At 29.5% G+C, this 27,258-nt stretch overlaps 1 protein-coding gene across 4 annotated transcripts in view; it reads right to left on the bottom strand.

The window, feature by feature from the left end:
* LOC112602406 (neural-cadherin) overlaps positions 1 to 27,258 on the bottom strand; it is a 129,780-nt gene that overhangs the window by 85,797 nt on the left and 16,725 nt on the right. For all 4 annotated transcript variants that reach the window (XM_025350467.1, XM_025350466.1, XM_025350468.1 and 1 more), the window contains exon 2: positions 24,071 to 25,637. In XM_025350467.1, the coding sequence (XP_025206252.1) occupies positions 24,071 to 25,478 (1,408 nt within the window). In that variant the 5' untranslated portion in view covers positions 25,479 to 25,637. The remainder of the gene's footprint in view (positions 1 to 24,070; positions 25,638 to 27,258) is intronic.

Here is a 27,258-nt window from a genome sequence, read left to right as displayed (position 1 = left end):
GCTACATTATTTATATTATAATGTGTACAATGGTCAATGACGTGTTGTTTTTCTTTTTGGAAGCAATAAAAGTGCTAAGTATATGATTATCCCATCGAATGTCAGTAGTAAAATATATTGTTATATCTTAATGGAAGGAGATATAACAAAAGAGACTTGCAAAATGTCGAAAACCCGTTAATAATAATTTGGACGATGGCGATGCATTGGTTCAAAATTTTATTTTATGAATATTATACGTTGAAATGACAACACGAGAACGCATTTTATAGTAAATTTCAAACGTTCGTTTAAAACATGTCTTTAATCATTTTTCTCAGTTTAATACAATGCATAATATAATAATTTTATAGCCACTTTCAAATTCAATGCGACACAAATACACGAGGATATGATAAAGCATATCCTCCACCGGCTCCACCACCATCTAAAACGGAGGTCTATACCGTACAAAGATTTAAAGAGGTATAATATAGTAAATACTTATTATTGAAACTCGAATATGTTAATAATAGATAACTTCTTCATTTTTTTTTTTTTTTTTTTTTGACACATATTAAATATATTTCAATATTATCCAAATTTAGATGACTAATTCTTTTTCTCGACATTTTAAGGTTATTTTGAACTTTTTTCTTAAATCAATTAATAGAAAAATTATAAGTTTATAATATGACGACCTTTAAATATAAATATATATGTTACTATAAAAGTCTGATTACTAGGTATAAGTAGATTTTAATAGTTAATGCTTGAATTTACTGTTAGTAAGTAATCATATTAAATGCTGAAAATCATAATTTTATTTGGACTTTTATTAAACACGTTGTCGTTGTGTATATCCTATAAAATGTTTATTATTTTTGTCAATTATTAAAAGCTATATATAATTATCGCAAATAGAAATTGTAATTATATATTATGAAAACAAATAACTGATAGTTATTTAAAAATTTAATACAAAAAAAAATTGTAATCACCTTGCTATACCTATATTATTGAAAAAAAATGTTTTCATTTATTATAAAATGATTATACGTAAAAAAAAGTATTATTTATTTGTACTATTTATACACGATGATCATTGTAGCGACTACTGTTATATAAAATATTTAATTGATGGCCCATGAATTTTTCAGTTGTACGTTTTATCTTGCAATCGCATCTCAAAAATCCTTGCTTGCCTGATAGTAAAATTTGAGCAACAACTTGACGTATACCTACTTGTTGTATTTGAAACACACGCGATTAGAATAAATGTTTTGTCGCATAAAGTAAATTTATTTCTAGCGAATAATTGATTCAAAGTCCCAGTCTTAGATTTCTAATTGATAACATTCTTCGTCAAAAACTTCAAGAACTAAGCAACTTATTAATTCATTACAAAGTAATAAGCTTTTATCAACTCAATTTATACGTTATAGCATTAAATAATAAAACCTAGCTTTACTTAATAATCAGTCTTTTACGGTAACATACAATATTTTATACGTTAGAACTTTTTTATAGGATTTTTAGAGCTAAAGTAGTATTCTTAATTAAAAAAAATATATTAACTTATTACTTATGTATAATTTTTATAATTTAAAGAATACTTAAAATTGTCTATGTTATTAGATAATTCCTTTTCTTAAGGGCAATTTTATGTTTATCAGGGACATCAATGCTGCAGGCACTAATATTGTTGTACATTATTATTTATCACTATTGTTTTTACTTACGTATACACAAATTTACATTAAATTCAGTACATCCCTACAATGCATTATAACATATATATTTATATAATATTATATGTACAGATATTTATATTACATACATTTACTAAGGTACAAAGCTAGAGTAACTAGTGTATCTTATGTGTACAAGGATATAATATGTATGTATAAAGTATAAACGTGGAAATACGTAGGTAGGTATACAGCTATTTCAAATAAATCGAATTTTCAAATACTCTCGAGTATAATAATACTTTTGCTCGAGTGAGCTAATATAATAGTAACAATAATAATGATATTAACAAACGTATAATTGCATGAAATAATTAATTATAATCTATTTGTTTAGTGTAGAATAAGATAAATTAGTATAATATTATATAGCGTATAGATACATAAATTATATATAGGTATATACTGTTTATATTATATATTATTTAAAGTATTTAATTTTAATACTTATACGTATATGAACGATCAAACTTTCAGTGGAAAACGTATATTGCCTAAAAACTATAGGCAAATGATATACCTATAACTTATGTCTCCTTTTATTTTAAGACGATAGTGGAACCAATGGTGATTTTAATATTTTATGTACTAATATAATATATTATGAATTGATAAATAATATATAAGCTGTATGTCGATATTTAAGCTATTTAGACACTTTATAAAACGGCTATGTGCATAAACGCATAGTACTTTTTTAATATCGATTTCAAATACTTTCAATATTCTATTTGTATTGTATAAGCTACAATGCTCAACACAAATTATAAACTATGTTATTGTACGTCTTTTGACCCACTAAAAATATCAACTGCTGTGATTGTTATCAGTTTACAGCGAGAAATGATGTGCAGCGAATACGAATACAATATAATATTATACTCCGGTGCCGTCAATACATACGATGCGATATTGATACACAGCTATAATAATTAAAAAAATAATATGTATTATTATACGTATTTAATTAATAAATTTTGTATAGGTAAACATCAAAAAGCTTCACTGGCAGAAAACTAAAATTTTGTACACATTTACTAGAAAATTGTTTGTATATAACAATAATTAAATTTTACAATTATTGTAGGTTGTAGGTATATATTATAATATTGAACACTACACGTAATTCTTAATGCCGCATGAGTTAGATATTTGTAATTTGATAAATACTAATTTAATGTATAGAAATCTGATATAGAGTATTGTGATGCTTTGCAGTACACTTAGGGACACCCTACAAATGTATGTATTAAATTATTTATTTTTATTTTTTTTTTTTTTTTTTGCTGCACTTCACAAAATTGGTGTATATATTAAAATGATATAATTATAGATATTTTTATTATTATTTTTAGAATTATTTATTTATTTATTTTGTCACGTAATTTTAATTCTTATTTAAAATTGTTATTTTTTATTTCCACATATAAATATATAATCACTTGTATTATGTACTGCAATTACTAGTTCCGCTTTTAAAATAATAATATACTAAAAAATGTATAAGTATCCTTTGAATAGTAAGTATATCATATGTACTTTTATAGCTCTATACTTGTATACTTTTATAATACGAGGCGATTCACCAAGTACGTTCACCCCATTTTTTTTATTTAATAAAACATTTATTCAAAATTCTGACTTTTTGAATTTATAAAAATATTTAAGAACCATATTTGTAATAATTTATATTTTTATATTATTTAAGGATTGTCATGTAACAATGCAAACTTCTCTTTATCTTTTATTTTTTTAATTATAGCCCCATATAACTTCCAAACATCGTTGATCATAAAACTAAATTACTCAAAAACTGGTGTGCCTGAAATCCTCATGAAATATTGTAATTTAAACCCTAAAAGTTAAGCCTTTGAGTCTGGGTCACTTATTTTATCTGTCATTACAAAATAAAATGCAAATTTTTCTAAAATATACCATACAAAATTGTTAATGAGATTACATAATATAATGTATACACATAGATAAAATATTTTACACCTGTGAGTAAAAACCATCATTTTTAATAGAAGAAGTTTAATGACCGTAAACTACAAAACCATTTGGAATCATTAATTATTGTATTATTTACAGAACAATAATGACTTCAAATATTTATTATATTTAAACATAATAACTGAATTCAATTATTTAAATTGAAAACGTCGCCACGTTTGTCATTTTAAATGTTTATATTATATTATTGTTATTAAATTATTACGATTATAATACATTGTTCCATAAAATTATATGAAAATAAAATAAATCAATACTTTTTCATTCATACATAACAATTTATTAATCTTAGATGCTTGTCTTGTTAGATGAGGGTCCAGTAAACCTTCATAATAAATAAATAAATAACTTTAGTCATTATCTCGTTAATTATACCAAAATCCATTTTAGCACCAAACTAGAGTTACTATATACATAAGTATATTAATTATTATTTAAGTATCGACAGTCACCAACGGGTAATTTCGATCAGACAGGTACATATTGTTTAGGTAGATATATTATATACATTATACTTATTAAAATGTATGTAGTATTTTAACCAACATTTTATTTTATAAAATATTATCATTTAAATACATTTGAAAATATAGACATGGTTTTGTATAACAATAAGTGTTAAAATATTTTGATAAAATACTAAAATGTATGTGAACCAGACAAAATTTAATAATTATCAGTATTATTTATATTTTTATAATATTACAACTTTTTTAAACTCCATTAGGAAATATATATCTTCAAATAAATAATATTACGGTTATGTAATATATATTCAAATAAGCAAGTGTAGTATTTTAAAGAAATTACTAAGCGAAACCATATTATATATTGTCATTCTCCGATATTTGTCATTAATCATTATACAAGTTGTAAAACTTTTAAAAATTTATATACACAATGCAAGTATGCAATAATAATATAATGTCTTGAGAATAACATTATTAGAAATACAAAAAAAAATTGAACGTGAAAATAATATTATAACTTATGAATGATGTATTATTTTCTCACTGACTAAGCGATATAGGTATAGGTATATGTATAAAAGTTCCAACCGTACAATTTTCTTACTCCATTAAACAATAAATCTCACATTTTGAATGTAGTTACTTTTTTGGTCACATCAATCATCTTACATATTTTCTCTATTTCAGAACTTTATAAAGTAACAGAGTATATAGTAACTTAAAATTATTATGCCTATCAATGATAAAATTGATTTACTATATTAGTTCTAGAACTTTATTTAATGCTTTTAGGACCAACATTTAACATGTTATTTTAATTTTATTATTCAATTTATATTTAGTTAAAATTTACTTATAAGAATTATACACAAAATCATAAAATTCATAATCCTAATTATCGATTTTTAAAACTCAAAATGTAATAAGAAATATATAACAGTATTTATTAATTATTAATAATCATTTTTTTGTACGTCCTTCTTTCGAAAAAATGTCGCACTTGAAAGTCTAATTCTACCATTGTTTCTAACGATTTCCTTTCAGTAGATACCTATTACCTATATATTACAGAAGGATTAAGAACGTACGGCCGTACACAATTATCTGTAACAGCATGTTATACACCTGCTATTAATAATCCGTATTTAACTTGCATCGTCGCACATACGGTTTTTCGAACCGCGATGATCAAAAAACTCTGAGCGTTTCGTACTATCTTTAGAAATAGATTGCTTACAAATTACGTTAAAACTTTATAAGCTACTTATAACGCGCGTCAATGCATGAAGACTCGTTTTGGCGTCTTACACCTTTAATCGCTGATCCAACGCTTAATATAATAATAATAATAATATAATATTATTCTTAATCACTTATATTATAATATCGCGTATAATATTTCTAATGTACGTGTTCATGTACATAGAAATATTGCATCGTACGCCATCAACACAAAAACCCTCTAGGAATAAATAATAATAATTTATAAATCCAATCGTAAGCAAAATATATTACTTACATAATAATATGCATCTATGTATTTAATATATCATAATATCGTATACGCTGACAGATATAACCCGAAAGAGATTTTCCCATAGCTACAGCGACGCCGGCGAGGCTTCTTCAATACACAGCCCAGCGCACCCACGCGATAAATGATGTAATAAAAAATATTATTATAATACCTATATATTTTTTTATTTATGTTTTATTATTCGGCTGGACTTGCGTCAATTAAGCAGCCGTTGTAAAATATACAGTGTATACTGTACACGCATCTCGTCGTATCGGACGAATGTATATTATAAGCGGATGAGCAACAACATAAACGTCGGTCGCCGACTAATATTATTATTATTATTATTATTATACTATGTGTATATCGAGTAGTATAGAAGTAGCTTTTAAATGTTAACTGTTTTTCGATGTCGTTCGCCGTTGGTGGAACAAAAAAAGAAAAAAATCACGGCTATTATATTCCGCGCGATGTGTGAATAATGGGCGGATTGAGTTCGTTAGCGTGCAAGATATCGTCCGTTAACGTTCTTTCTCGCGTATTATATTATTAAGCCCTCGGGAAAAAAATCAATTATTCATAATAATACCTATTTAGGCATTAATTACATGGTATAAAATATATTATTCGGAATTCGGATATATTATAGTAATTATGGATACACTATACACGCGCATACCATTCATTGCTGCTGCAGTCGAAAAAGAAATAGAAGTTTTATCATTATTATTATACAGCACGTTTGGTTCTATAATTTTGTTTTGTCTTTCCGTTATTTCTAATAGTTTTCCAACAGCTCGAGCTCAGCCGGTCTGTTAATGATGATGCGTTGTCCAAATTGAGTGATAAATGGCCATTATGATATAATAGTCCATATAGATCGTATATGCACATGCGATAAAAATACGTTTATGATGGGAAAAAAAATCTAATACAATTCTATTGCAACATACAATAAAGTAACCGATATATTAAGTACAACGCGTAACGCAACGCAACGTAACGTAACGTAACATCGTCGTTTCGCGGTCGGCGAACACGGACGTTCGGTGTGTGGCGACGACGTGGGTGGGCGAGGTGACGGTGGACCGGCGGGACGTAGCGTAAATAGTAAAACGCATGTGTGCGGCGTCGGCAGTGGCGGCGAAAAAATGGGTCGGTCGACGGGTAGTACGGGCGGAGTCGTAGGACGCCGGGACGACGCCGTGCGCGCGGCAACGTTGATCGTGCGCCAGCGTGCCAGCGTATTGATTCGTTTCGCACCGGTGTGAAAACACCCCTCGCCGCCGCCGTCGTCCGATACCTTCTCCCATTTTTAATATCAGTAATAATAATAATAATAATAATATCGTAAAAGTTTCCTAAGGTGAGCCGCCGCCCGGCGTTTATGCGTATGCGCTTCATGAATGGTTCACCGCCGCATCGTATATTATACTATAAAGTATACGGTTGTAAGCACGCGCGTTTGAGTGCGCGCCCCTGGTTGCGTGTGCGTGCGCGTGCGGGTGAGAGTGCGTGTGCGTGTGCGTGCGGGTGCGAGTGCGTGTACGTGGGGTGGTACGCGACGACAGCGACCGTTCACTCTCTCTTTTTCCCACCGTATCCATATATATAATATGAATACATGCGTTGTATGCGTATTACAGTACACCCTTCTTACCTACCGCACCCACTAACCAACGCAACCACCCATCCACCCACCTACCCACTCGCCCACCATCATGCCGAGTGTGGGTCGCGCGGCGCACCACTCTACCGGCCCGCACGCACGCACCGCGGTCGTTTTCCCCGGGCCGAAACGGCTCGACGGCACGGGCGCAAAAATCAAAATCTGGGGGACGAGAGGCGGCAGTGACGACTAGAAACAACGGCGAACATATTAAATAAATGCGTGGGCGTACCGAAAGACCAACGCCTCAGTTACCGGCAACGGTTCGGCTGTCGATCGGTACAATAATACATATATTAATTATCACTATTTATCAAAATTAATACCTAACAATGAATAGTTTCTACATCAGCGCAAATTGCAGAGACGCTAAGGGTGCTAACCACATCAAATTTTAATGCTAGCACCCAGAGTCTTGTGATTATTTTAAATAATAATTAAATGTCTCGGAAACGCATCACTGTAGTCCAAAATAACCTATTAGACTGATCGAATTGAAATATATATACGTAGTCTTTAATAACGAATTTTTTTTTTTTTAAACGTTCTAAAATATAATGTAAGTACATTGTAATTTTATTAATTTTATAGTAAAACTATTACTATTATTAATAAATGCAAATAATTTACGATTTCGTATAAGATTGTATAATTAATTTAAATTTAAAATGTATTTTATTTTATTAGTATAGATGAACCTGATATGTATGATGAATGAAGAACGTAAAGGACAAAGCTCCTTACGGATCTGTTATCTCTATAATTCGTTTGATGTTTTAGACAACCTGATAGTTCAAGGTGATTTTCACCTATGATAGGATCGAGTTTTATAATGATCTAATATAGACATCACGTGTATAATGTTGACAAATCGTGTTCATTGATGTCCTTTCGACATTCAGTATAGAAATGTCCGAATTGTTAAAGTGAGTCGATCGAAGAAAACACACGTTGCTGCAACCGCCATCACTGCTCGACCGCGACGACGGCAAGAAAACGGGAATGTTTTGAAAAAGAACCCCACTGAGCTGGAGCTGTGTTCAATATGTTCAGTAAAATTATAAGAAGTTAATGTTATAGGTGACATCTTCGCCATATAATATATATTACCGTTGTTAAGTTTATTTAAATTTAATCCCAAGTATTCGAACTCCATGATATTCTACGAATCAATATTAACTTTGTATTCTATAAACCGTGTAATATCGTTGCGATTATGAGATAAATACGAGTTAACCTAACCGTCTAATTCTTAGAATAAAATACGTGAAATTTCGACTATTTTTAGATTGCTGTCGAAACGCTAATTCGAGGAAAATAATATCTTATACAAAGTCAAAAGAAAAATAATAAGATATTCAAAATTATTTTAGCTGTATAAGAAATTTTCAAATACACCTTTACTAGAATATTAAATTGTGATTTTTAAAATAATAAAATTATGATTTACAGTTAACCAAACATCCGTTATGTATTAAGCATTAGTTGTAGTGTAGGCATTTAGTTAATTCAAAAGTGACCAAAGTTTGACTGTGATATTGCAGTATAACAGGTGAGATCAATTTAGGGGATGCAATTTGTTAACATTAACTAGCGTCCATAATTTCGTATAGTTCCATAGTTCCACGGGGTTACCACCTTATACAGTGAACCGCGTTACGGTCGTTTGAACTCAACGTTTACGAATTTACCTTTCTACACCACTACACGCTGTACGACCGTCATCTGAATATATAATGTTGTTTATTTAACTGCGTATATCATAAAATTATGAACAAATACAACAGTAATATAAAATACAGTAGCTATAGAGTATAGGAACACCGGATGCCGTGTGTCCGTGGAGCGAAAAAATTTACCAGAAACAACGAAAAAGGTTGTGCACTGTAGAGTAGCATTTAGCGCACTCAGAGAAACATGACGAAATCGCGGTGGAAATACTTTATATTATTCTTTATTATAATAGGTTGAGGTGAAATTAACGAATACGATAATATTATTTTATTATACGAGTGCAGTGTTGTGTTATACACTTATATTTGTGCGTATTATGTACATATATACACACTAAAATTAGTGACGACTTCCGTTTTTGCAATAGCTGTTCATATTGTTTATATATATATATATTTTTATTGTATAATAAATTGTTTACACACGCACGACCGCAATACCTATAATGATTAAATATTTTAATCCCTCGTTCATAAGCGCGTGCACGGACTACTACCAAACAATATGGTATTGTGTTATTCGTATTTGAATAGAGCTAAACATTCATTTAGCAGATGTACATAACATTATTGTTTATATAAAATATGCACGATGAGTGGCGAATAAAGGCGTAATTGGTTTGTCGATATAATATGAATGTCATACTGAAACACATAATAATAATATATATGTATGTGTTTAAAATTATACAGTTGATCCAATGCGTACACGAATTTGACTAAACTGGCACTGCTGTGTCTTTACTCTATATACATACAATGACCATATCATCATCGTTTGATTAGTCCTATGTTAATGTATATATATATAAATTAGGTATTTACTTTATCGTATATTATATTATATACATATATTTTAAGTCTATATTTCCTAATTACAAAATCATTATTGTTCATTTTATGGCAATAATTGTGTTTTCTATGGTTCAAATTGAAATTATTTGCTTATACTTGATAAAAGTTCAGCCAAATCTTTATAGTAAATTTGTTTTTAATATTTTATAGGTAAAAGTTCGATATGAATTTTATAAGACTTCCAAAGAACGTAGTCTTTTGTATTTATGTTATTATGAAATTACTTTTATAGTTTACCGTTGACTTTAAATACATAACGCACCACGTGAATTATTAATTTTAATCATATTGTTTCATACTTTTATTATCATTTATCATCGTATTATAAATTAATTGGATTACTTCTACGGGGAGTTCTTTAATTAAACAAGTTAGCTTAAATACATAAAATATATATTTATTATTTCTAGTGCTTTCGTATCGATTGTAGTTTTTGCGGTGAGAAACAAATCAAAATATTTCGCGTTATTCAATGATTACTAATTTACGATTCTAGATATTATTTTTTAAATTAGATATAGGTATTATAAACTTGTTTTTTTTTTCAAAATACGAAGAAAAATACTATGTTATGTTATTATATGAATATAGCAAAATACTCATAATTAAGTTGATCATTTCATATTATTAAAATTATCAGTAACCTACTTTTTTCACGGGTAAAAAATATAAAATTATATTATACTAAATATACTAACTGTATTAATGTATTGTATACCATTGTATACCTATATACTATTTTATTGGATTTTCATGTTTTTCAAAGTATATAATTTATAATTAACTATAATAAACAATTATTTTTATTATAGTAGGTATCAAAAATTTTATTTTTTTTTATTGGACATAATACAATTAAAATATTTCAAATCATTTTAATGTTAAAATAAAATATTAAATATAATTAAACCTAATCCAATAAATAAGATAATATTTTAAATTGTTATAATATATAATAATATTATGAACACCAAATATTTTTTCTATTTTAGGGTTAAGATAAAATAAATAGTTATTAACTGTAATATGTGACACATTTTTTTTTAATACTCTAACACTTTTTTTTGTACATATCTAGGCATCTATGTCATATATTTATTTTAGCTACCATATAATATGTAACCTCTCTCCACGACTCTTCCCTAAAAATATCTAACCCCCATTTATAAATGTTCGGCGAAGGTTGAAGGTTGGAATTTTTTTTTTTTTATTGCTATAAAGAGCGTATATCGTACAACACCATCTGGCAGTTTTTAAAACGTTTGCAAGTAAAGTTTTACGTATATTATTGTGTGAGGACAGAACAACAAGATTATTATTATTATTATTTGATCAAATGATTTTAATGCTACGAATAAAGATATTTCACAGGATTAAACTTTACAGAAATACTTGTCAGAAATATTTGAATATGCTAAAAGAAGGAAATATTGTGTTGAACAATTCTAAGGTATACATACAGATCTATCTATATATATTATAGTCGTACAAGACCCCAGTTATTTTTATTTCAAAAGAAATGTTTAACAAACATTGTGCATTTATGTACAAATATATAGTTGGTTTTTAAATATTTAACTACACAATAGCACTACATAAACTAGTATATACCTATTTTTGTACTGAAAGAAAACATTCATCGAGATATATATATATATATATATATATATATACCCAGATACATTGACGGGTTCTTATATTTATTATACACCATTAAGCTAGAGGGTTTGAACAAGGTCTGTTGGCTGGAACTGAATAATACGGTCTAAATGCGGCGATGTTTATAAGATTTAAATTTATTGATATTGTTCACCGGTGGTGTCGTGACGAATTATTCATATCGATAAACACCTGTACAAAAACGATTCCTAATCATACATAGGTAGGTACGTTTCGTACAGCATACATTTTCACACAATTACTACGAAAAAATAAATAAATTTTAATTATAGAAACCAGAAAAAGAAATAAGTAATTGTTAATTTTATTCTAAACGCTATTTTTCTGTTTATAATATTATGGTGTCGAATCGAAATTTGTCTATAGGTCACGGAAACTGCCGTATACATTTTGTTTTCCCACGTCAATTATTTCTTGATTATGGTTATCATTAAATTATACAAACATCTACACGGTCGCATGCTTATAATATTATATGTGAGCGTAAATATATATATATATATTTCTATGTGCATATTGTATATATACGGTACATACATCATAATGTCTTTGAAATTTGGCTCTCAGTACTGTAGTGGTATAAAGTGGTAAAATGGAAATATACTAATAGAGTTGAATGAGTAGAAAATATAAGACATAAATAACATAATATATATTACAACGTAGTTTCAACTTTTCTTGAACATCTATTCGATATAACTCATCCATTACTGATTTATCAAGAAATAAGTATACAAAATGTATAAAAAAAATATACATGTAGCTTATTTTTAAAGTTAGAAATTAAAAAATTAAAAATTAAAAAAAAATATATCATTTATACTATACAACGTAATATATAATTTCATATTATGATTTAACACTTAACGAAATAGCACGTTTAGTTAATATTATATATACTTATATTGTATGGTTTTACTTGTCTATTTGTTATGGTAATTGAAAAAACATTATTTAATAATAGTACCAACTTCTTAAATTCTATATCAAGTTTAGTTTTTATTTTATGTAATTGTAAAATTTACCTAGCTAATTGAATATTATATATAACAATAATAAATACGTATTTTGTACTATAATAATAATAATATTTATCAAATAAATTTAATAATTTAAAATCAAATTATAGTCCATTTCTTAATATATGTAATTTATAAATCCAGAAAGAACAATTTGTGTTTGTTGACAGTTGAAGTTTACTTTAAAGAAAAATACGGAGGAAAAAATATTTATTTATTCGTCATCAATAATAACAAATTTAACAAAACGAGCAAAGAGCGCATTCTGTTTTTCCACCCTAGCTATTACGCCCTATTCGGTCCTCACAAAATCTAGGGTGACTCTCTTTGTAGTCTCCTCCCACTATGAATCATTCTCCCTAATACTTATACTTTTATCCCAAACGAGAAGAATTTTTAATACAGAAAAATGAAACGTTTTCGTCGACAAACACACGTATACACACGTGTATATAATTGACAATATACACTCGATTTGCACAGTTCATTTTAGACATGTGAATTCTTAGAAACATATGGCCGAACAATTAAATATGATATTATATATTCTACCATAATATTTCATATATATTATTTTTTTTTTTAATATAATTAGTGTTCACGTTATAAAATATATACTAATAAACACGAGTATTCAATTTAATTGTGCAAAACAATAATAATTTTTAAACAAAAATTAATTTTAGTTTCGAGAAAAAATTTAACAATATATTATACGAGTTATTTAACTAAAAATTGTGAAACGAGATTTGATCTTAAAATAACATACAAATCTATAATTTTAAATTTACTTTTTAATAATATTATTATTACACGCATAAGTACGTTTTCGTGTAATGTATGATACACGTATTTATGAATTTATTATTTGTAAAATTAATGATTTAGCGATATGTATATTTGTTCAAGTATAATATTAAATAGTTTTAAAAATAATAGCAGATATGTTATAATATTTAGGGATATGAACATAATAATATGATGTATTATGCATTCATAGGTTTAGATTTTGGATGACAAATCGTATATAGGTTTTAAATTATAAAGTTCAAAGTAAATAACCTTAAATATTAATACAAGGTACTACAACAACAAAAAAACTACCATATTATTAAATTATTTTTCATAATCATAAGAATATATGTAATTATTATGACATAGAAAATGAAATGCCTAATTTAAACGTTTGATGCAATTTATAAATTAACTGACCTATTGTAACGTGCAATTTTAATAATTATTAATATGTATGCCGTATCTAGCAAACTATCCGAACATGTATGATAAATTGTTGTTTTTTTTAACTTTGAAAACATAAAAAATTTACGCTTGCCTTAAGTTTATTTTGACTAATAATTCATAACATTTATATAGGACATAGGTACTTAATAAAATACAAGATAAAATATTGAATTGATGTTTTTGTATATGTATACGTGTGCACAAATCAGAATACTATATTGACCACTCTAAACTTAAAAGTCTCAATTTTAGTAGAATTAATCTTGTGAATGCGAATACGCATGCACGTCCATACATATATTTATTATTTGTTGTTTATGGATCTATTCTAAAACTAAAATATTTATTATATTGTGATATATAGTTTAGACACTATGGAACATAACTTACTATTAACACTGCAAATCGTATTGTATATATTATTATTTGAATGGCGGCGCGATTCTATTTAACAGGGACATTGCATATTATAATATGAGAGTGTGTAGGGAAATATATACTTCAGTATTATCAGGTTACCGGGTCTTTCGCGTAAAATTGTAATTAAAATAATATTATTACAACCGCGCAAACCTTATATTTCAGTGCCTTTATAATAACGTAATAATAATTAACCACACACACATATATACGCCATATTGTTATGGATAAAGGTATTATAATAATTATTTATGTACGTCTAATACACTCGTGTATAATATTATACTACATCGTACTACAGTGACACGTATTATTGACATTTCATCATTTCATTTTATACATAATATGAAAGATAAATCATATAATTATTATCATCATAATCGTGTTGATATAGTTTTAATCATCATAATATTATTTTGTCCTCTATTTTAATATTAAAACATGCAAACGTACTCGCTCTTGTTCGCGTTCCCTTCACGTGCAATGAAACTGATACATAATATACATATTCCGAAACTAGTGATACATGTACATATTATATTATGGGCTTACAGTGACAACAGTAGTTTTAGTACGACTACTACATATGTATATATTTAATATTATTTATTTAGGTATATACGTGCACATTCGACGTCCTAAAGTATAACATGACCAGAGTTAGACGGTCAGCCTACCGGTCGGGCCCGATCATCTTTCATCATCGTCATCGTGCACCACACACAGTACACATAGGCATATCACCGGAAGCCCGACGCGTCTGTAATTATTATTACAATCGCATTAAAAACGTTCAACTCGTATTACGCGCTCACGCACGCACACTCACTTTTATAGTCACATGTGTGTTATTATTAACGTACGTACAGTGTGTTGGTTACGATCGGATAAACGCCGACACGACGGGAGAGAATAATGGGTGGTATATACGTTTTCGTATAACATGGACAACCTCCTATGTATAGAACCCCCCGTGGACATTTTCAGATTATTAAATCAGCCAAATTATTACCGACGCCGAATGAAACGAATACCCTGAAAAGTTTTGTACGAAAATCGTCTGCAATACCCACCTATTCGCGGTTAATTTGTTCACGAAGATACCTATATAACAATATTATTGTTTAAACGGCGTATGAAATTGTATGCCATAATTATTTTTGAAAAAAAAAAAAAAATCCAGAAAATCAAAGTTAAATTTAAACTATAAGGTGATCGGTTCTTACTTATACAGCAACAAATCTAAACTGGCCGGTAATTAAAATTAAATAATAGAATAAAATTTAATTGAAACAATTCTTTACACTTAAATGTAGATAGTTCTCTAATATGAATGTAAAACTCCTTAAAGTCTAAATATGGGCGTACTGTAAACGAAACGTAGGAAACATTCGTTTTTCAAAGACATCGTAGATTTTTTGAGAGCATGAATGTCTTAGAATCGATCGGCCTTTGCGCAGGCGTCACACAGTTTACCGAATAGACTATCTGGGGTGGAGCGGCGGTCGCTAACGGTACGCCGCGTTTGAAAAACGACGGATAGAAAAGTTTGCATCGCATAAAGTAGCCACTATGATACTATTTTTCGAAAGTCAACGGGTTCACGAATATAATAACGACATTCGGAAACGTCAAAGCACTACCAATTTCTCACGGACGTCCGTCTTACCCGTCATCCCAGCTAACGACATATTTTCCTAGTTACCTACCACAAAGTGTTTATCGTGCAAATAGTACAAAAATATTTTAAACGACGCAAGACAATGCGATTTTATGCATGAATTAATATTACGAGTACAAGTTATTATTGCATATCATATGTCTACGTTTTTGACGTATGAATTTTATAATTAAAATATTATAATAAATGTATGAAAAAAATGCATTTTAAAAGTTAAGAAAGTTAGTAGAATTAAGATTATCAAAAATGATCCAATATGTATTAAAAGTACCTATATTTTCAGTTTTTTTTTAATTACCCAATTTAAATAAGGATTCGGGTGATTTCAGTAGTTGGATGAGTTTGTTGTACATTGTAAATTACAAGTATTTATCAATATAAATATCAAATCTCTGAAAGCATTATTAACCTATAAGCAGTCATGATTTTTGATAGTAATATTAATATTACATCAGTTATACAATTTAAACGATGTAATAGCATTTAATGATTAAACCGAAATCTCCAAACGCTGCAATATCAATTTTATAAATAAGGATTTCATTAAGGTGCAATAAACTGTATAATTAAATCATGGTTAAATATATTTTAACGGATCATTTTATGTCAATATAATATTGTTTCGGTCATATTATAATTATTTATTATATTATACTATTATAGGCACGCGGGTGCTACAGACACAGAATGAAATCTGAACAAAATGTACCTATAGAGAGAGGTATGGGTGCTGCATGATGGCACATATAACTCGCACGTCCTCAATATACTCCTTTGCCACCATTATATTATTATTATATTGTGTTATATACATTAAATACAAATATGTACGGCAATAATAATTATCGCCGCCGGCCGCCAAAAGCGGCAATGTGTCATATTGCTGTTATATACGCGTTCTGTCCAGGATCCGCTTGACCAATTACAATTAGTTATAGTGTTTAAAATGTGTTCAGATGAAAAAAATGTATATAACGCGCGTACCTATAATTATATTATATACAGAGTGATTCACCGAACATGCTCTTATAATGTTTTACTGTGATAATACAATAATCCAAATTTTGATTTTTGTAATTTTTCAATATAGTTATTAATAAATAATAATTATTATATTTTCAGTTACTTTAATTTTGTATGCTATTGATAAGGAATGCCCAGCTGTGACGGCACAAACTTTTTTTTTCAAATGAGAATCACCATATTTTACTGTAAATTATTTAACAAAAGATAATTTTTTTTTGAAATTTTTATGTAGATATCTATCTAACTAATTTGAAATTAGAACGAGTAATTTCCGAGCTATGTAATAAACATTAAGTAAGCACTAAGAATAATAATATAATTCTTAATAATGGACCTAAAGGTATGGAAATTTTGATAATATGAAATATTAGTAATTAATCTTAATACATTTATATTAAATAATTTGTAAAAATTGTCTAATATAATTACTCGTATTACGTATATCCAAATGCTAGATTAAATATTATAACAGCTGTTTAATATTTTGGTAAATTTATTATTATGATTTTTAAATATAAGCTTAAAGTTTGATTGGAAAAACTAAAAATCAGAATTTTAATAAATTTATTATTGAAGGAAAAAATGGGGATGACCGCCGTATTTGGTAGACTACTCTGTATATAATAACATGTACAGCGTGATGAGATAAGAACGGAGAGAAATATCCGCGTTTGTGTGTGCGCTCGCGAGTTTTTCACAGTCATCGTCCTCGAGGTAGTGTTTATATATATGGTATATATAATATGTACATATATAGTGACGATCGAGTCGGCGGAAAGAAAGAAAGGAAGAAAGAGTGGAAAAAAATCCTCCTCGACGACGACTACGGTCGACAGCTATTGCCCGGTACGGATGAAATATAATATTACTGCGCAGCCGGCACACCATCACGGCTAGACCAACTGCAAACAATAATCGTCAACGACCCACGATCGGCACGGTAAAGATTTATTATATATATGTTATTATGTTATACGCAATATTACACGCTATGTGGATACAACACGATGATGATAATAATAATAATAATATGATATATTATTTATTATTATTATTATTGTCTGAGTTTTCCAGGTGCAGCGGGCAAATATATCGAGACTCGCCCCGGTCCGTCGAATCTCGCGACTTAACAGCCACCCGCACTTCCATCAAAACCAATTTTTTCTTTTTATAAAATATTTTTTTATTCCTTTTTTTACAACTGCCACCGCTCACGTCGAAAGAAAAATAATAACGATCGTCACACCAAATTGCATGAATAGTATTACGTAATCCACACAAATAGATATAGGGTCCGATTCTCGACAGAAAATGTTAACTGTCAACTGTTTGTATATCCATGCATTTTGAAAATCGTATATATGTGTCGCATTATTATGTATCCGCGCACACAAAGAGCGAACAAAGCGCATAATATTATATAGTTCCATAATTTATGGCGCTTATTTTATCTTTCGATCCGCCGAATTCGCACAATTTACCAAATCAGATTGATGACGGTCTGTATATAATATGCCTTATTTACATGAATGATGCGAAGCAACGATAATTTACGATTGTTACTTCACAATAATAGGTACTTAATATTTATATGACGCGCGATCGTCTTACGAAGGCTTTACCTACTTTAAATTTTCAAACCAAGGCAATATAATAATATTGTATACTGTACATTATACGTTAACACGATAAATTCTAAAAAAGTGTCCTAGAGGCTTATGGAATCATCGTTATTCCTATACAAGGAATCTGTGTATAATAATACAGGTGGCTGATATTGTGATGTACCTACATCTTACCTTTACGAGCCACTCGCGCAGCATAATCCTCAAAAATCAGGAGGAAGTTTTTATCAGGTTGGAGGTATGATATTAAAGAGATTGTTTATTCAAGACTCGTTTCACCGAAATTTCGTCGCACTGCATAAATTTATTATAACGCACACTCGCAAACAGTGACGCGAAAAAGATTCGATCGAAAATCGCTGTAAATCATATTATGTTAGAAAAACGGACGGTGACAACTTACTGACAACCCTTGTTGTGTAAGAATATTTTTTTACAAATTAAAAAAAAACCTTGGTAAAATAACCATGTAACGTGCTCTATAACGATTTTTACAATACCATAATTCTAACAGTTCATTTATAAGCCCACAACTTAAAAACCAATCACGGAATTCATAGTACGGTAGATCCGAACGATTTCTTTATTCTTGATATCAACATTTCAAAATAGTATACATTTACCCAAAAAATAACCAATTTCATAGAATCCCCTGATAGATGGTTCCAAATACTATTTTTACGAGCTTAAATGGTTATCTCGGACATGTTTCGTGACATTTGTGCTAAAGATTTCCTTTACTGAGTCTATTCAAAATTTTAGGTTTACATTTTAAAATGTCCATGAACTTACAATGATTTTTAAAAAATGTATATAAATACAAACGGTTTACTAAGTTCTAAGTTTAATTTCAAAAATGTGCGTGAATAGTTAAAACCTAAAATTTTTTCTCGAAGTGCCAATTATAATATACATTATATCTAAGCTTTATGTATGGTTTATTCTACATATTTTCGTTTGTGTTTTACCGTAATAGAATATATTAGGTATACATTATACAGGCACCGAAAGTTCAATCAATAGTTTTTCATGTTTACATGCGTTTTAGATATTTCATATTGGAGATTTTCTTGTACACGAGTATTTTTATTCAATAATTATAATTTTATTAACTGTTAAACTTTTTAACTTGTTAACTTTTGTTAACTGTTATTTAATATGCACTTTTATTGTGTATTATAATCAGGGCCGTAGAGAGAAAAGTTCAGGTCTGGGAGGAAAATGCTTAAGGGCCCCTATTAGTGGTGGTTTCAGGAGCCACGGTCACTCTCCTTCCCGCAACCTCTCACAAGACCAAATAAATTTCAAATATTTATACTTTTTCTATTTCAAGTAACAAAGTAAAAGCACATATTTGTAAACAATATTAGTTTTTTAATTAAATTGCTTTTTAAATAATTTTATATCTTTTATATGTATTCATATATTACATATTATTAGTTATCTTTTTTCGGACCCTTTAAAACGTTTGGGCCCGGGAGGAATCCTACCTTTCCTCCCCCCCCCTAACGACAGGCCTGATTATAATCTATCTATATTTAATAATTTTGAAAAATATTGTTACATATTATTGCATTTTATATGTTTTAATAGATAATAATATCATTAATATCTAAAATCTAAAAACGCCTTCAATGACTTTTGTTACTATGGTTACACCAATATTTTTGTTGATTTTATGAAAATACATTATATTGTTTTAATAGTATTTGATGTTATAATATGTCGTATTGCTTATTAATGTCATGATTAAATATTCTATTAAGATAATTTTTTGAAATATTTTATATATATTAGAAACCAGTTGTAAGCAATGTTTTAACTTATAATTCGATGTATTTATATTTTCAATAAAAATAGTTTTAAATTAATTTCAGATTATCAAACAATGATATTTGTAAGTAAGGCTGGGATGGGTTTTAAAGCACATTAAAATTGTTTTCCAAAGTTAGTTTCATGATGCTTATTTTATAACAGATTATAATTTTTTTCATTTTTAGTGTATTTTAGAGTTTTTAGGGTATTTAACACTAAAATTAATTTTTTAAAGTTTAATTATAAAATGTTTACTTAAAAAGGTACTTATCTTTTTAATATAGGTACTAATAAAGTTTTGGCCTAGTCGAATATTATTAATCGAGCGTAAGTTTTCGAACGGATCCATACAAAGTAAAAATGGAAATTACAAGTAGCGACGGTAAAATAAATGAAAATAATTATTTTATTACATTAAAAATCGATGTAAAATAATTTAAATTATTTAGTCTTGCAAAAATATTTTTGAGTATAAGAATTACGTTTATTTTAGATTTTACGCATGAACACAAGAATAAAGATTATTTGTTTTTGGTTTTACTCAACTATATCGGATTTTTATTTTAATAAATATCAAAGTAATATTTGTTTATGTATTATTTTAATAATATAATATTCGAGATTGTCAAACATTTTTTTTATACATATAAGCAAATAGATTTTAAAAAAAAAACAATTGGTTGTATTTAAACATTTTATAATGCATTTTTATTAAAGTAAATTTAATAAACATTAACTATTCATCTAATTCAACATCAGAAGTCAGAATTTCAAAAATATTTTTTAATACTGAATATGATTATCTTCTCTCACAACCAATATTTAAAGAGCATATTAAACAAAATTAAACTTAATATATTATCATATATTTTTATTTTACATTATTTTATCATGCAAACTATTAGAAAAGCTTTTCTATATTTATGATATCTAGATTATTACATCGTTGATCCGATACCAAAGCGAATACGAGAACATTCATCTGATCGCATAATTGCCAAGTTCTAAATAAGCTATAGAAGAAGACTACATCAACAGGCCCCACGGATGTAAGGTTGTTTAAAATTAACCTAAAATTATATCAATTGGCTATTTATATTTAGTTTTTGCAACAATTATCATTAATAGTTTTATTTTTAGCGATCCCACAAATTATTTTGATACTAAGTATTCAAGACCAAAGTATCGAATTAACTACAATGTGTAATATAAGTAGCTTATATAATTTATCCGTGTTAACTGTAATTTCATACAGTTAGTTATTAATATTAATTTAAATTGAAATTCGTTTCATATTTGTGATGTATAATTCTTATTATTTATATTATTACTCCTAAACTGCTGGATAGCTTTTTAATTACCTATATAATTTGATTTTAATTTTAAACTATTTTCATTTGAATTAAATTACCGTAATAATACCTATATAATTATAAAGTTTTATAATTAATACCCTCACAATTTTATTCAACGTTAAAGCTTTGACAAGAACAGAATAGTATTATTTTTTTCATCTGTTGGGGACTGCTTACAATCGAGTAACGACCCCTGGGCCTTTACTGGACTTAATCCGAGCTTGTCAATTATACCGTTGTCAACTACATTTTAATGGTAAATCTTATAGACGTGATACGTATATATACTTTGTACTATGTAAGTACGAGTAGTACCTAACTATATGAAAATAATACGAAGCGAACACAGTAATTTCTTAAAAAGCGCGTTTATTATTGACGCTTCGATGTACGCTTTTTAGTATTAAGGTAGGTTGATATAATTATTTCTTAAATAAGGTAGTATTTAATTATAATAATATACATTTATACCATATTATAATTATTATTTTTAATTTCATTGAAATAATCTATTATCTAAACAGTTATATACAATGAGTAGGTTTGATAAATAACAATAAGCCTTAAGATTAGGAAGGTTACTCAGTAGTAACACCCAGAATTATATTAAAAAATGTATACAACTCGAAATTTAATTTTATCTCTCTGTAAATACTGTAAAACAGCGAAAATATAATCATAATAAAAAAATAACCTATCTATACCTTTATCGCCAAAATTAATTGCAGTATTATTAAATTATATATAAAAATAATAACATTGTCAATCAATTTTACAGTTATTATGTAATCATGGTTTATTATATAAGGTAACATAGATGACATATCAGTATTCAATACTTTATATCACATTATAACTACGTATTACAAATTACAATATTAATTGTTTGTAAATTTAATTTAACTTTGCGCCACAACATAATAATATAATACTTTCAAATATTTACCATTACAAATTTACAATTTTGTTCCTATAGTTTTGATCAAGTACTTTGATTGACTAGAATTTACTTAAAACACTACCTACTTACTTCTTAATCTACAAAATTATTTGAGCTAGATCAATAGACAGCATAATATATTTTTAATTACGTGTTTGCTTTTATAGACCTTTAAATATTTTAATTTTAGTATGTATTTATCCTTATATTTTACTATACTTAATATATTTTAAAATGTATTGCTAAAAACTTTTTTTAAATCAACTTTATCAACTATATATAAAATTCGAATTCACCGGTTCGTCCGGTTCACACATCGCAAATATGTATTACTACTATTATTCTATATTATGTTACGAAACATTTAATACTTAAATGATCATACTTTTTTAAATATGTATAAAACTATGAAAATGTGAACTTTTTATTAATATTAACTATATTATTTTTATACCATGGACAGATGTTTAATAAAAATTAAAATAGGTTATTAACTTTATACTTAACATTATTGAGATTCTATTCAATAATATTGAATGCAGTTCAATTTTAAGTTTAAATTCTGTGTTATTGGTCAATACCATATTTATCTTGATCTAAACTACTATGTAAGAATTAAACATATTAAGCAGTAGATACAATGTCATGTTCATAACGTTTATGTAATAACTAATAGTAGTATTCACTGTGAATAAATCAGTAATAGGTTACATGAAGTATATTTATTCTTTATTAGAGATGTACTGGAATATCCTAATTGCTTTTGAGACATCTACTTACATCTCGTAAATTAATTCTTAGCTAGCTACGAAATGTATCCAAATAATATTGGTTCCCAGGTTGTTACAAAAGGTAACAACTTTACATAACAATTGGTTATTAAAATTACAAACTTAATTCGGATGTCAATGTTTAAGTATGGGAATAAATTTGTATAATGTGAACGAGTATAAATACGCTTATTATACATGATTTTATGTAAAATTATAATATTATAATTGTTATTTACAAATTTTTAATCAACGATGCTACACTACGATTAAATACGATCCTTAAAAATAAATTTGAATAACTTGAAATTATGTAATACATTTTAAATGTTGTTCATACTTCAACAATAGGTAATCGTAAAGACTTAATTATAATAGTGCTAACCCAACATATACGCATATTTTCATCAATCTTTAACGAACTATATCAAAGTTGAATTTATTTTTCGAAAGAAAAATATCGGTTTCATATTAAAAAGAATAAAACGGTGAAATTAAAAAAACTTACCTCCGACGCCTGCGTTTGTGATGGTCACCCAAAAATCGATAGTCTTCTCGGGACCCAGCTCCTCGTAGTCCCACTTCTTCTTGACCCGGACGGCGCCATTCGGCTCGACTGTCACCCAAGGGTTCTCGTCCCGGATCTTGAACGTTTCCTTCTCAGTCTCCTTTTCTAGTGGGAACACACTCCGACCCTCCTGTTCGCCATCAGTCTCAGTGAACTCTATCCGTTTGGTAGGCCGCACAGCCCTTGTCACCCGACGTTTGTACACCCGGTGATCAGCTGCATCATCGTATGCACCAAAGTCTTGCATGAGCACGTCATCGTCGAGCACGACGAAGTTGTACTGGATCCAGACGGTGGCCGGCCGCTCGGCGACGCGGGACGGCTCGCGCAGGTCGTGCGCGTTCACCGTCAGCTGACACTCGAAGTACTCGCGAGACCGGAGTACGTCGTCGGACACAAGCAGCTCGCCCGTTTGCGGAACGACAACAACGGCGGCGCTGGGCGCGGACAGCCGGTAAGCGACCCGGTCGCCGTCCGCGTCCGACGCAGACACGTGGCCCACAGCCGAGTACCGGCCCGGGCCCGCCGTCCCGTTGTCAATGCCCAACGCGAATCCGTCCACGTTGATCTTGTACAGGGCCTGTCCGAACACGGGGCTGTTGTCGTTTTCGTCCAGCACGTCCACGTGTACGGTAGCATAGGCCTTATCGATACTGCTGCCGTCGGCCGCCTGCACGATCAGGTCGTATGAAGAACGCTGTTCCCTGTCCAGCGGCCGCTTGGTGACCAAGTGCACGCCTCGGTAGTACGACTTGTTGGTTATGTTGCCAGCGATGATGTTCTCGGCCGTCTTGAGCGCGAACGCCCCGTCGTCGTTTCCGTCCACGATCGCGTACCGTATGGGCAGCCCGGCTACGCCTTCGCCGAACGCGTGCAACACCGGCACGCCTCGGACCCTGGTTCCCGGCGGCTTGTTCTCCGATACTTTGCCGTCCGGGTAAGCCGCGTCGCCGGCGAACCGGAGCATCTCGCGCTTCTCCAACACGAACAGCTGCATGTTGTGCGTGAACGTGGCGTTCGGCGACTCCTCCAACACCACCAGGTTGACGGGCCGCTTGACTAGCAGCCCCAGGTCGGTGGTAGTCATAAGTAGCCCGTCCTTGAGCACGGCGAAGAACTGTGAGAACCCGGTCTCCAGCAACCGGAAGTATGCGTATTTGTTATCGCTGACGAACTGCTTGATGCCGTATCCCGGGTACACGTCGCTGGGCAGTATCGCTATGTTGTGGTGCATGTGCGGCGACAGCGGTGTACTGCCGTCACTACAACCGGCGCCTGGCATTCGGCACACTGTGATCAGGGCCACAGCGACCGTCAGCAGGGCTGACGTCCTCGACGACGACTTCATCGCGGGTCTACTCTCCAACCTCCGCGTTTCCGTCGATTCGTCTGTCCGTCTGTCAGAGCGTCTCGCTCTTTCTTTCTGTTTTTCGGTTATATGAATAATATATTTGAGCTTATATGTTTAGATTGTCAGTGGGCAATCTCTAGTGTGAATGCGTCTCCTCTGAAATACAACAAATCAATACATTAAAATTGTTATATTTTACAATTTTATTCAAATTCGAATCATAGATTTTAGACTTGTTGACGGAATATCGTGAAGTTTATACCAGTCATGACTCATGAGACAGATAACGTCTACCGAATCACCGAAGCATTATGCACATACGCATTAAAGCCATTACGAAAATATGTATTATATACATGATACAATAATAATAGTATATGCATATTATTGTTATTGCACATTTCAAGTTTAGAATAAAATGTTTCATTTAATTTACAGTTACTATACTACACATATCTATAACATTGTAGAATTATTAATTTTATGATTACGACCAACAGGGATGAATCGATAAACTGTGAAGTAGTATCAATGACAATTGTTTACAAAGAAGATTTAATAATAATTGTATGGAAAAAATTAAATTTCAGTTTAAATTTAAATAAATCATTTTTTTACTATACATTTATACCTATTAATATATCCTATACCCTTATTAGTACTTATTTTCCTTACTCTGTTCGAAGCTTTACTATTTGAGTAAATTCTTTAATTAGGTATAATATTTTATTTTTTGCGATAGATTTTAGAAAACAAAAACCCAATTACACAGTGAAATAATTAGAAATAATTATTTACATTAAACAAATAATAGTAATATTATTTCAAAAAATGGATAAAACTGTAACTCTACTTGTTTCTGCACTATCTTAATTTCATACAAAAAAAGATATAAATGTTCCATTTATAATTAAAGGTAATTTAAACACGTTTTTATATTATATTTTTTTAAATATATATTAGCATATATTATATAGACGGCCATTAATATTACAATATATAATATATATGTAACATTGGGATACATAAACCACTGTAAAATATAAGCTTTGACACCCTCGCAGTTTCAAAGAATCTATTGATATAACTTTTATTGAAAACTGTCAAGTAGTATTTAAGTCAATAATGAACAAGCATAGAAACTTATATAGATGTATAATACATAATTTAGCAAGTAAGTCGTTAATATATAAGAGGATCCCAAGAAGCAAGTTATTCTGAGACGATAAAATATTTTGTTTTAGTAATGTCACCACCGCAGTGTGTAGAAGTAGAATCCAGCTGCTGTCATAGATTTCAACAGGAATTTGCGAGTGTGTGCGACTGTCGTCCACGGCAAGATACGAACGATTCTCGCACAAACCTCAGTGAGATGTTATTTATTTGTTTAAATGTAATATAAAAGTATTTCCGACCGTAAATTGTATTAAGCTTTCTTACAATTTTTTAACATTTTTATGTCTGAACAACGCAAGGGTATTAATATCAAAAATGGTCATCAAGTTTAAAAAAAATACCGGATATAAAACGATAAACGTACATTATCGAATCTTATATTAAATTATCAGTAATGGCCAAATTGGACATCGAATTAATAATTATATTAATTATAATATTATTATTAATAATCATTAATTTAGTGTTCGGGGGTCAACGGCGTATTACTAAATACGAGTGATATGACATTTTTTTTTCGTTATTTAGAACGTTAAATGATAAAATGCGAATCCAACGATTCGGAAATACTTAACTTCTTTTCCAAAATTCGTAATGCGCA

Source organism: Melanaphis sacchari, unplaced genomic scaffold (genome assembly GCF_002803265.2).
Source record: "Melanaphis sacchari strain LSU unplaced genomic scaffold, SCAv2.0 Contig88_pilon_pilon, whole genome shotgun sequence".
NCBI classification, from domain to species: domain Eukaryota; kingdom Metazoa; phylum Arthropoda; class Insecta; order Hemiptera; family Aphididae; genus Melanaphis; species Melanaphis sacchari.
This window is presented reverse-complemented; position numbering and strand designations above follow the sequence as displayed.